Source organism: Pygoscelis adeliae, unplaced genomic scaffold (genome assembly GCF_000699105.1).
Source record: "Pygoscelis adeliae isolate BGI_AS28 unplaced genomic scaffold, ASM69910v1 Scaffold124, whole genome shotgun sequence".
Lineage (NCBI taxonomy): Eukaryota > Metazoa > Chordata > Aves > Sphenisciformes > Spheniscidae > Pygoscelis > Pygoscelis adeliae.
Window position 1 is genome coordinate 6505481 of NW_008824791.1, and position 13421 is coordinate 6518901.

The window sequence follows — 13421 nt, forward strand, 5'->3', positions numbered from 1 at the left end:
TTGGCTGAATCTTCTTCTCTTTTTATAAAGTTTCCTTTAGAAACTTGCCCAGTGTAAGACTTCTGAGTATGTTGACCATGGAGATGTAGGTGGTAAGGAAAAGGACTATAATAGCCTCTTCTTAGTCTCCTTGTCACCTGTAATGAAATACTGCTTTCTCCACGGTTTTAAATGGTATTTCCACCCTCTCTTCTAAACTTGAGCTTCTTTTGGCAGATTTCTCACTTATCTTGCCATGTATAATGACTCTATACTACTGCTGGAGAGGATTAAATTGATTGGTGGAAAATTAATGGAGCAAGCAGGAAGGATAGAGAATAATTACTTGTGCATTGTGGCTTTTGGTAAGTTGGCAGTCTGAGGGGGCAGTAACATAAAGCACATTAGTAACTGTAAACGCCCGATGCAGTTTGTCCTCGTTAGAGAACTTCAGTGAACCCACAGAAGAGAGAAAAGGGTCTTGTTCAAAACAAGAAGCAACAGGCGTAGAGGAAGATGCACCCCTCTGCTATTTAGCAAGGTAGTGTCTTGCTACCTAGGGTGCAAATCGGAAGGAAACAACAAATATTCAAGAAGCTTTACATATAAGAGGCCACAGAAAGGCTTCTTTGCCTTATGATCTTATGATGCTCACGCAAACCAGAACCCTGCCTTTACCTTGAATCGGATTACATTGCAGCCACTGTGACTCAGTTTAAACCTCATATAGCTGTCCTGTTTCTGTATGTACCGTTCTGTTCAATTTGGTTCATCTCCTGTAGCGCCAACATCTTGAGCAGGGCACTGAAGGAAGAGCAAGCAATTTGGAAGTGAAGGCATGGGCCAGCTCGGTGGCTGATGGTTGTGGGATTTAGAATTGAAGGAAATAAAGCTGTTAAGGATTCATGTCTCTAGTACAGATGCCATTTGAACATGTTAGGGGAGGCAGGTGTTTAGTAGCCTTTTGGTGAAGAAAGGCTTTGATCTTCCTCAGTAAAATGGTGGGTCGAATGTTTCAGAAAACAGTTATTTTCAGTACATATTACTTATGGATGCTAATCCACATCCTCTTGATTTTCAGATTTTTTTGCAGATGGCATTTTAGCAATGCTGTCAGCTTCTGTGTATGGAGTGCTTTTGCCATTACTGCATTTTATGTGTGTTGTGAGTCTTAGATGCTTATAGAAATATCCCTGTTTAGAAACAAGTTATATATGCCAGCAGTCCTTGACAGGGCATCTGTGGAACTAGTTGCAGTTACTGGAAGCTTGTCTGCTTTATGGACAAGCTTGTATGCTTTATAATAGGACCTAGGATAGGTCCTTTGATTACACCTACCCTAGAAACAAGAGTTATGAAATATCTCTCCCCTTCACTTGGTCCAACAACATTTTGCAGGCGCCTGTTTTTGCTAGCTGGCAATCAAAAGTACAGGCGTTCTGCAGCAATCCAAATAGATGTACCCTGCAGAATGGTGGGTGAAAAGACGTTTTCCTGAGTGTCTCACAGTTTGTAAGTGAAAAAAACCTGACTCAAAGGACAACATGACTTCAGAGTAGGGCACACAGATACATATGCAGGTTCATTCGACTTTGAAACAGTGCACTGCAGAAAAGATCAAGTTTCCAGAAATCCTATTTGAAAAAATAAGTCAATATATAGAGATACAAAACAACTGAAGTATGGATTATCTAGAGTAACATCCTGTATAGACGAGGCCTAAAAATAAATTCTAAAGCGTTTTTCCTCCTGGACTTGTGTTATTAACAGCATTACACAGAGTTTCATTAGCAGGATTCAAAGTTATTGAGGCAGTCTGCTGTGAACATTGCTTCTTCATACCCTTGTTTCAAGTTTCTAGATACTTTCAAGGACAGTTGTGAACCACTATGATCTTGATTCTTAAGAACTCTTTCACATTGCTACAACAATAAACAAAAAAGACAAATGCATTTCCTCTCTACCATATCTCAAAGCAAACCAGGAACTCAGTCCCACAGTGTTTTCAGTGGTAAAGCTCTCATTAAACTTTTTAGAGTTATTCCTGTAAAAAAAACCAAAAACCCAAAAAACCCCCCCCAACCAACCAAATACAAACCAGAGAAGCTGGCTAAAAGAAAGACGTTATCTTTCTGCACAATACCAGAGATTTTTATAATTTTCCCACAATAGAAACTCTGAAACAAAACAAAACAATAAAGCAAGCATATATAACGTGTATTACTTACAGTGTATTTCTAGAACCTGCATTGCTATCTGAGGCGTAGAGTTTAGGGACTCATGATCTACTCTGCAACTTACAACTGCACCATCATCATTGCGATCTGCTAGGAAATCCAGTGTGCTGCTGACTGTGAATGTTTTACGATTTGCATCTTCTTCTTTTAAATATTTAACATCTGAAAGAAAAAATAAACAATTTTCTCTCCAATATTTTTAGGAAAAGTAGTCGAGCATTAAACAGCTAAATTATCTATCACACTTGTTGAAAAAACGTGTCTTTCATATCTGTATTGATCTCTTTAAACCAAAAGTAATTAGACTGTATTATTCCTCAGTTTGCTCTGATTGTCAGAGCAGGAGATATATCTTGAAAAAGAAAATTTCAAAATTGGTTACATGATACTGCACTCAAACAGAAATTCCTTTCATCATTCTCTCTTATACGATTAGGTCCAAATTTTATATAAACTTTCTCTGCAATTCATTAGAAAAATGTGGTCTCCTCCCACCCTCACTTCCCTTAGGTAGTCACAGTGTCACTAAATATTACATTTTCTAAGTCCATGCTTATAATCTTTCATAGTAATGCAACACATGGATATTAGTGAAGCCATGTGAACTAAGGGTTGCTGGCACGTAGTCTCGTTAATCCTTTGCTTACTTTATTAATTGCTTATTCTGTTGTTTGGCTAGAATTATGCTAATTTATGAATTAAACTAAACCAAAGTATAGATATCAACGGTGATGAACAACTGTAAATACAGCATGTCATAGCATCTACTGGACTCTACAGACAAGTCCAAGAAGACTGGAAAAAAAATTACTTCAAAGAGACCTTCCACTCACTGCTTTATATTGTGCTAAATTAGCCTACTGCTCTTGTGCAGATTCAGTTAAAAATCTCTTTAACAGTTTTCAGCCCACATTCTAGAGTGCAGGGAGCCTACAGCTATGCTTAAGAAGTATTCAACTCAGCTCAAGGTTAAGGTTCAAATTCGGAAAGTTTTGGTTTAGGACATACATGTTAGATCAGAACTGAAGATCCAAAAGACTGAGCATTTATTTTAAAAAGTTTTAATGTATTGACTGCAACATGAGATCTTCTTACACATACTTTAGAATTGTTTTACTTGGTTCCCAACTACTTATAATACTTACTGATTTTAATTTATTTCAGCAAAATAGTAAGCTTATTATATTGATTTGTTACAAGGAAAGCTTTAAAAGACGTATATAAATACATAAGCATATATATTAAATTACACTGAGATTGCACATGTCCTCTGTGTCCTAAAAAAAGAAGTGAGAAGTTTCAGTTTTACAAATTATACTAAATCCCATTAGAGAAGAAGATGACCTAAATAAAATTTCCATGAAATATCAATTTTAGAAAGCAAATCTTAAATGGCTTAAGCTACATCTTTTTAGATTAAAAATACTTCTGAAATCAGAAAGGTGGTCTTTTTCGTTGTCTCCAGATAGATGAAGACACCATGTAGTTATACGATTTCCATTTTTCCCTAAAAAATAATTATTTCTTGCATACAAGCATTTTTCGGCCTGCTGGTTGCTAAGCTTTAAGAGATTTCCATTTCTGCCACAGTGAATATTAATATTTAGGAATCAGTAGGTGAGGGAAATATTGACCAGGGCTAAAGCAAAGTTATTATAATCAAACAACAAATGTCTTCACTAATATTTAAAGCAAACACATGAGATTTTGTTCCCAGAGTTGGGTATCCAAATTTAATAATAAGCACCTATATAGATAGCCTTCTGCTTATAAGTAATGTACACATCCCTTTGCCTGCTGACTTCAGGCGGAGGACAGACAGCTCCTGAAAACATCAACAACTTTAATTTCAGTGAGAGGTTGTGGATGCTTAATCCTTTAGAAAAACAAAAGGAGTTAATTTCCTAAATGGATGTTTAGAAGCCTTTCTATAGACATCTATTGTTTGGAAGAGTTCAACTCTTTGAGTTAATTACCTCTGTAAAAAGGATGGTGATACTATTCTATAAACTGTTGACATCCTCGTCAACAGAAATACTTAGCTTGTCCACTTCATCAGCTGTATCTTCTTAGATTTTTCTTTATAGCAAAATGAAGGTGTGATTGTGATATATGCTAACTGAATGTAAGCCCACCTGGATGTAAAGAGCAGTGGAGATCAGGTACTGGGTATGTTACCGTATGCTAACATTCAGAACATTTACCCAGGCTTTTTATGGAATTTTTAAATATGTCTACCGTAGCCCATTCTTTCATTTATTCTCTTGCTACTCCTCTCTCTCCTAAATACCCCCTTGAAAAAAGGTTAAAAAAAAAAAAAGATCCATTACAGACGCACGTTCTCTGGAAATCACTAGAATGAAACACTTTGGGCGATGACTAGATAGAAAGTAGCTTTATAGAGGAGGACCTGGGGGTCTTGAGAACAGGTTGAACATTAGTCAACAGTGTGCCTTTACAGGGTTGAAAGCTAAAAAAATGACTGCCCTGCATCAATAATAGCACAGCCAGCAAGTCAAGGGAAGTGACTTCTCCTCTATTCAGTCCTTGTGTGGCTGCATCTAGAGTACCAGGCACGGTTTTGGGCTTTCCAGTGCAAGAAAGATGTCGACAAACCTGAGTGGGTTCAACCGAAAGCCATAGAGATGATCAGTGGCTGGAACATACAATGTACAAGGAGAGCTTAAAACAGTCGGGTTTGTTCAACCTGAGGAAGAGAAGACTAAAACCAGATCAAGCTGCTGTCTTCAAGTACCTAATGCATGGTCATAGAGAGGAAAAAGTCAGAGTCCTTTCGGAGGTGTAAAGCAAAAGTCGAGGGGCAACGAACATAAGTTACACCAAGGCAAATTCTGATCATGTATCATGAAATATCTACATATAATGAAAATTCTCAACAATAAGGGCTTTCAAATACTGAAACATCTACCCCAGATAGACTATGGAATCTCTGTCCTTGGAGATTTTTCCAAATTGAATTGGAGACCTTTCGCAACCTGATCTAACCTTTGAACAGAGGTTGGGCCATATGCTCTCTAAGGGCCAACTCTGGGCCCACTTCTATGACTCTATCAGATAGGTGCACATATAGATATGCTCATATTAACTAATACTAGTTTACATCTCATAAGTATCGATGTTTGATAGTGAAAATAAATAGAAATGATAGAATGTCTATCATTCATCGTTCATTGTCAACTATTTATAAAATCACATACACATAACATCCATATAGAAACACGCATCTTTTAAAAAGACAGTTTTGCTGTTTTTACAAGGCAAATATAATTTTTGCTTAATTTAAAATCAAGTTCTGCCATGAAATGGCCTTGTTATCTAAAAGCATTTCATCTTCTTTTTAGAAGTTTATCAAGACAAAATGTTCACTGCCTGACTGCTTTGCTTATACTAAACATACATAAACTAATTTGAAAGGTCTTAATCTGTTGCAATAAAATGAACTGATTTTATCTTATTTATTTCTGAAGCCCAATTTTGCTAGGAAAAAAAAAAGAAAATCCATGAAAAAATATTCCTGAAACCTAAAATTATTTTTTACATAATACTGTTGAAATAACATGTAACAAATTTTGTTGAAAAATAGATAATTTTTTTTACAAAAATGTATTTAGCTTCTCCCATATTTTTGCCTTTAATAATCTTCTAGAAATGTCATCAGAATGCTAAACTGCAGATGGCTTTGTTAATTTGGCGCATATACGAGACAGAACACTAAAGTAAAAGGTATGGTACTCAGTGCTTCACATTCAGTCTCTCTCATCACTAACACTTACTCTATCAAACAGTATTCCTTTACCAGATGATGATTCCTTTTTTGAGTAATAGCAATGGAGCTACAATTTTAGAATGGCTTTTTCCCCTTTGGTGCAACTCTGAACTCAATGCATCATTTATATTCTTTTGCACCATGTATAATACACTGTAACACAATTGGATTTACTGGCACTGGGCAGACAAACTCCTAACCTTTAATGTCAGCTGCATTAGCATATAATTTCATATCTATTTTCTCAGATTTATCATTTCACCTTTTACAGTGCACAAAGCTAATGTAACTTCTGCTGATGCCACTGCAAACTGGCTAGGTTATTTTATTTCTAACCTTTGTGAAATGGCAATGTGCTCTTCAGAAGACCTAGAAAACTAAACTGAAATGAATGTGCTCAGTACTTCCCTCTCATTTCTGGTTTTGTTTTTTTTTTCCCTTTATTGTTCTTTCTCACACATCTTCTTTGTTCCTTCCCAACCCCCTTTTTAAAAAAAGCATCCCTTTAGGAACTGTTGAGAAAAGCAAATTAGTTAAAGAGTCAAATCACCAAATTGCTTGCTTGGCTTCAATTACATGTCAGCTGAAAGAAAGGCAAAGTTATTATGCCAGATTTTAAAATATAATTTTTAAAATAACATATTTTCAGATGTGTTGCCTTGCTGTTAGGCCAACTGTACCAGTGGTTCTCTTAAAGTATTGACATTGCTTAGAGTGATATTCAATCTTTACATGTCTTGACTACATATTTTCATCCTGTCATCTTTTCTGGATGACAGAATCTATGCTGTGCCATGTGTGTTAGCTGTGCTGTTAAATTCTTCCTTTTAATTACGTTTGATAAGGCGCTACTTTTCTTTCAGCAATCTCCTCAGATTTCCCAGTGGTTGGAAAGAATGGTATTCTGTTTCCTCATTTTCTATCCTCGTTACAAGTGTTCAAACACATTTCAAATTATTCCAGCCTAAAATTCCTGTCTCCTTCAACACTATTCTGATTTTCATCAGAACTCTAAAGATGCTTCTAGAATGGACTGGGTTCCTTGGACAATCAACGGCAATCTGCTTTATTTACCAATTTTATATCACAGCTCTGGTTGTGTACATTGAACTGTGGTAGAGAATACTAAAGGAAGAGTAATGGATTCTGTAATTAATGCTGTAATTTTGTTTGAGGCAGTTTATTGAGCTAACAAAATCTACAATGTCAGACAAATATGAGACAAAGCAGATAAGAGTTGGTTTGGTTTTCTTTTTTAAAGCTACACAGGAAAGGTGGATTTTGAATCATTTATTGACCTGGTCTTATAGCAGGATGAATAGAGATGACATGAATAAATACCAATACCTTATCCTTTTTATTCATATATTCTATAATGGGACCTCAGTTGGCTGTGGTGGATGTGACTAAGCCTTCAATTATAGAAATCTCTCTCCACCCATTCACCAAAAAGGATTTTAAACTATCCCAGCATTTATGAGAGTATGGACTAGAAAACTAAGTTTTAAGTAAAGACCATACAAAGTGAAAGAGGAGACAGAAAAATAAATAAATAGCTTTTATATGCAATTCTTTCCTATCTCACTGCATCCTCAAAGGCAAATCCTTGCTTTCAGCTTCGGTTTTAGTCACCCGATGACTTTTCAGTTACAGCAGACTTTGCCCAACTCCCCCCAGTCCCTGTGAAGTTCTCCTCATCCCCTTTGAAGCCTATGTTCTCCCTGCTCCTCACCGCACACTCTCAGCATCCTTGCCTCAGCTACAGGTTCCCAGTTTCCCAACTGAGACTCCTTCAGTTGCTACATCCCAACCCTTCCTCACCAGAGCACGCTCCATAGCTCCCCTACGGGAAGTGCAATCTCCTGTCTCCTCCAGACAGCTCTGCCTCACCCGGTCACTTTACTTAGAGGAGTGTAACATAAAACTGGCAATTGACCAAGTCAGACATACGTCATATTAGAAAGGCAAAAAGAAATGAAAAGGTAAAATATCTGGGGTGAGTGGTATGGTTGTGATAACAATTATCCATAAAACGTTTCTCTATGAAGCATCACAGTTGAGTTCATTATGCTGAACAGAGTTCAGAGCAATTCAAAACATCTGTTTTTACCATTTGAAGAAAAAATGAAGATGGTTATATGACCACTCCAGTAATTTACAATCAATTCCTTATCTACGTACTATCCCTGATTCATTTAACGATTAAATATGAGAAACTTTACAAACATGAATTAAAAAATATAGTTCTAAATAATGTATTGTTTTGACAATTGGACCAAATTACATCAAAGTCCTTTTAAGTACCTTTAACTTCTTTGTCGTTCTTGAACCATCTGATATCAGCTGCTGGTTTACTACCAGACGTCTTGCAAGTTAGCTGCATCCTCTCTCCCTCCATAACTGGTGAGGTAAATCCAGTAATTTGTGGCTTCTCGGGAACACCTAACAAGCAGACAAGCAAAATGTCTCTGATAGTGTCAGCTGCTGCCATGAATATATGACCAACTTAAAGTTCACTTCTTCATATGCGCTAAATTCTGGAAACAGAATAATTAGTTCCTTGCCTTCTATCAAAATTGAATGTCAGTGAATCCTGTTTCCTATTGCAAACAAACTGTCGATCTGAACTGTAGTTGACTCTAAAGAATTAAAGAAAACAGAAATTATCTAGTTTTCTAAGGGAAACAGATTGTATTTTAAAAACTATCTTATCCACGTATATTCTGCATGCAGGTCTAGTCTGACTTGCTATTATAAGGTTTAAACTGGTCTGCACAGCAAGCAGGATGACAAAGTATATTAGAAGTTCAGCTGTGAAAATAAAATGTAACTGGCAACAAAAAGCTGAACTGATCTAAGTTCAGAACACATGTTTAAGCATGAATTATGAAGATTTTAGTACAGAATCCAGGGAAAAGGGAGGATGAAAGTAAATACAGGAGTTACTTTATCTTCAGAGAACACATAACCAAAAACCCAACAGGTATAATCACAATTCCTTTGGCTATGGAGAATTCTTCAGCTGAATCCAAGTTCTTTGGAGGAGGTCGTTTGATCATGACATATTATACACATAATATTAAATTTGGAAATAGTTGTTTTTCAATGAACCATGGAAGATTAAAAAAAAAATGATGAAGAGAATTGGGAAAAAATTTGATCATTACATGTATAAATCCATTTGACTTCTGAAAACACAAGAATAACTTATTTTGAAGTGATACTGATGACCATAATTTTAAAATCTCTGAAAATGTCATTGTTATAACTTGCATCTGCAGTGCTTTGACGCATTCATATTTGCGGCTAGATAAAGGGATCAGTCACAATAATTGATCCTGTGCCCTGTATTTCACAATTTGGTTTGTTTACATCTCTTTTCCAAAATGACAGATTATATACATAAAAACCAAGCAGCAGCACCTATCGCATATCACATTTCTGTAATAAATCTACCCCTCTCTTTCAGGACAGAAAATGGTGTCTACTATAATACCTTGACACTTAAATCTTCCAATCCATAACAGAGCAGTCAATAAAGAGATTATTAGTACATAAAAGAATAGTTTATCTGATTAAAAGATGTAATACATTTCAATGGAAAATATCCCCTTCTCAGACAGAAAGTGTTCCAAGAGTTTAAAATGTTACTCTGAAATAGAAAATTACAAATATAAAGTGAAAAAAGGCATCTTAGACCTTGCAGTTTTCTTTCTTGGAAGGTAAGTAGCTGATATTGGGACAATTGCATTAAACCCTCCCCCAAAATGAAGGTAAAGCTAAAAGGACTGTGAAAGATCAAGTTACTTTGGTTAATAAATATTGGTTAGATTTTTTTTGTCTTTGTAACACCTTTCTACGTCTTTCTGCCATTTAAAAGGTTGAACTGGTCTACTTATCTATTGTTTAGATCATGAGATGCCTCTCTACAGAAAAGAAGATTAACCGTAGGCAGTTGTTATTCCAGAATATTCTGCTTTGAGTGGGTATTTTTTGTCCTTAACGGCAAACTTGTGACGATTTTTGTAAAATAGTCTCACAGGGACTGAAAGGGAGACGTATTTCATATCCTATGCACAAAACCAATTCCCTGGCTGGATTAATGTGAATATTACTGGCGCAGAGAACATCTTACATTAGTCCTATTAAATTCAACTGTCTGCCTGTCTACATATAAAAATAAAACAAAAAGAAAGAAAGAGTCAAGTTCAGGGACAGAAAAAGGAGAAAAGAATAAAAATCAATCTCTAAAATCATATAACCTCTTAGGTACGCAGGTGTGTTTCAATGAACTATAGCAATTTCAGCTGATTGGGCTACTGACATTCATAGAATCATATAAAGCTTCGAGCAGAAACTTTTTTTCCTGGGCATCTCTCAAAATCTATTGCTTTTCTATGAGTATCTATAACCTTTGGGGAAAACAGCAGAGCATTTAGAGGATAAAGCATAAAAGAAGCAGCAAACCCAGTGAAAATATGCACTTTATAGACAAAAAAGAAAGCAGAATGAGCCAAGAAAATGCACCGCTAAGGAAAAACGATAAAACTCTAAAGCCCGTTTTGATTTCATGCTTTCTGATTTTCTCCCCTTTGCCCTATACAATACATTGTTAGGAGATGAACACATGCACCTTCTTTGCACTTCTGGTGCTTGGGATGTAGAGGTTATGTCCATTTTATGGAGCACTCATACCGTGGTATTTGTGTGCTCCCTAATTCATATCCCGCCACGGCGCAAATAGTAAGAGGCATGTTATTTTTCAGCACAGCAATATGAAACGATAAACTTCAGGGAAACAAGATCAGACATTTACATGTATCTTCTGCCAAGTTTTAGAAAAGTTCATTCTTATCATAATTTGCCAAAGCCTGAGAAGTTTAACACTTGCTTCTTTATGCTCAGCTATTTATACTTACCGAGAACGGTAAGAAAAGCCTTGGAAGTTTTGACAGGCATAGTAAATAAAGAGCAGGTGTACTGCCCTTCATCTGACAGAGACACATCACTGACACTGATACTCAGTTCATGCCACGAAGCTCGGACCAGCTCAATTCTGTTGTCCCTCAGAGCTGAAAAACAAAAATGCATGTTATAAGGTAGGCAACAGCACATTAACAAAGCGTGGTGTGTTATACAAGAGGCTCTATGAAGTAGCCTAGTGAAATCACGCCCTAGAACACAGGGATATGGACACAGTTACCTTTATGCATAGTAGTTTGTTTTCTCTACGGAATAAAGCACAAGAGTCCACCAAGTTTCCAAATAGTGTACTGAGCGACTTGTAATGTATATAAACCTAGAAACTAAGGGACTTTAGTTTGCTTTGATCTTCCTCTGAAAAAAACAGCACTGAGACTGATTTCTGCCCCCAACAGCTTTGTTCAGTGCCTAAAACAACTCCTTCCTAAAACCTGGTGGGTTTTTTTTTTTTCATCTATTTACAAATGTGGGTGAATATTGAGAATTCTGTTTCATCTACTAACAAACTATATTTTCAATTAAGAAGTCTAGTGTTGTGTATCTTGCCTACAGATTTTTCTCACATCCGTTACTACTCATATTGAACTGGAACATCGGATTTCTTGAACACTGTAAGGGTATTTCTTACTATGAATATATTGAAAGTTCCACTTCTACTTGCGTATGTAATACATTTAAAGATTTTAGGTAATTAAGTATAGCGGCTTCACTTTTTTGATTATGACTAAAAATCTAATCTTATATCAGAAAATCCTTCCTAACAAAATATGTTTGCGTGAAACCACTGAGGGAAGAGGAGCAGGGAGATTTACTTAAATTCAAAGTGTCACTTTAGCTAATGCTTTAAAATTTTGAATATTTTAAAGCCTATGTTTAGATTAACCCACACTTTCTATTTAAAAACAGTCGAAACATTCCCAAACATTCCATTTCTCTGGAGTAAAGTTGTTTTGGGAATCTACATGTATTAATAGAGTCTTTCCACAGCATAGAAATGCTAGTATCAGAAGTAAGTAAATACCGTGATTCTCCTAAGCGAACACCACAAAAGCCTATATAACTCAGAAAGTTTTGCTGTATACCTCTAGATTCAAATCTTTGACCTGGCAGTATTTGAATCTTCAGTGACTCTATTTTTTTAGCAAGGCTCTGATAGTCAAAAGTAAAATGGGACTACGATAATTACTGGGAGAGCTATGCTTTGATTTGTGAGAAGAACCAAGATGTTCAAGTCCCTAATGCTGTTCTCACTCACCTCTTTCTAAAGTCCCCAAAGGCTCTTATATTTGTTTCTCTTAACATTTATATCTCCTAATGATAAAAATGAGCTTTACTGTGGTTCTCTTGCTACTAAACTTAGATGTTTCTGCCCCATTGCAAGGCTCTCCAAGTGCTGTCAGTACAGGAAGATTTACACCAAAATAAGCAGCTACAATGAAGATTCAGCAAAAATGTCACTTGAATTTGTTGTCTTCTAAGGCTACCATTCAGGCTTCTTTACAATGACTTCAAGCTGAATTTATTGGTTATTTCAGGGTAGGCCAGCTAAAGCTTGACTTAGTCTTTGCAGGGTCTGATGACTGAAAGGTGACAGCTTAAGCAGACCTAACATATAAGCATGCCATGAGCTGCTCCCAGGCACATCAAAGCGACTGAGATTGTGTGTAATGGACACATTCCAAACATAACTGAGAAATCTTCTGGCCAGCCACAGCAAGAAATAAATAATTATGTACTATATAATATGAAATGCATATAATGATGGAAAATAGGTGCAGCATTAAAGCAAACCAGCAAGCAAAACAAAAGCCACAAAATGAAAAGCTATGTATATACCAATATGCTGACATGACAGCCAAGAAAAACAAGCTCAAGAAAACAGAAAGTACATAGAAGCAAGCTTCTACCAACCCAGAACAGCAGGCAAAGCTGATGACTGTGGCTTTAGTAGCCAAAAGTCCTCACAACAGTGAAGCTGTTGCTATCTTTGAGGAAGTAGATGGAGACTCAGAATTCATTTCTCAGCATTTCAATTCTAGTCAGATGCAAAGTGAGCAGACATAAGAATGGTAGTTTATTTCACATTACTGACCTTTCAGAAAAAATTATTTTCAAAATGACCCAGTGCTTCCAAATGGTTTGATTACCACCACACCCATATATATAATTTGGAGAACAGCATAGGAAATACAAAAGAAACCCAACAAAAAACCCCTCAGCACCCCGTAATTTGAAAGTGGTGATTTTTGCCTCCCCAAAACAGAAATTATGTAAAAAATAATGCAGTCTATCATCTTACATGGTATTTTAATTTGTTATAATTTTCAGTTGCTACTGCCTCATGATAAAGATTTATGCAGCTGTTGAAATATTTTCCTATAGATGGGGCAATGTGCAGAATTTCATGCACTAAAAAGAACTGTAATGAATTCCAC

At 36.2% G+C, this 13421-nt stretch overlaps 1 protein-coding gene across 1 annotated transcript in view; it reads right to left on the minus strand.

The window, feature by feature from the left end:
* CADM2 (cell adhesion molecule 2) overlaps positions 1 to 13421 on the minus strand; it is a 193035-nt gene that overhangs the window by 114804 nt on the left and 64810 nt on the right. Inside the window, exons 3-5 of the mRNA XM_009323959.1 lie at positions 10923 to 11075; positions 8308 to 8445; positions 2208 to 2378 (exon numbers count right to left, since the gene is read on the minus strand). Of these exons, the coding sequence (XP_009322234.1) occupies positions 2208 to 2378; positions 8308 to 8445; positions 10923 to 11075 (462 nt within the window). The remainder of the gene's footprint in view (positions 1 to 2207; positions 2379 to 8307; positions 8446 to 10922; positions 11076 to 13421) is intronic.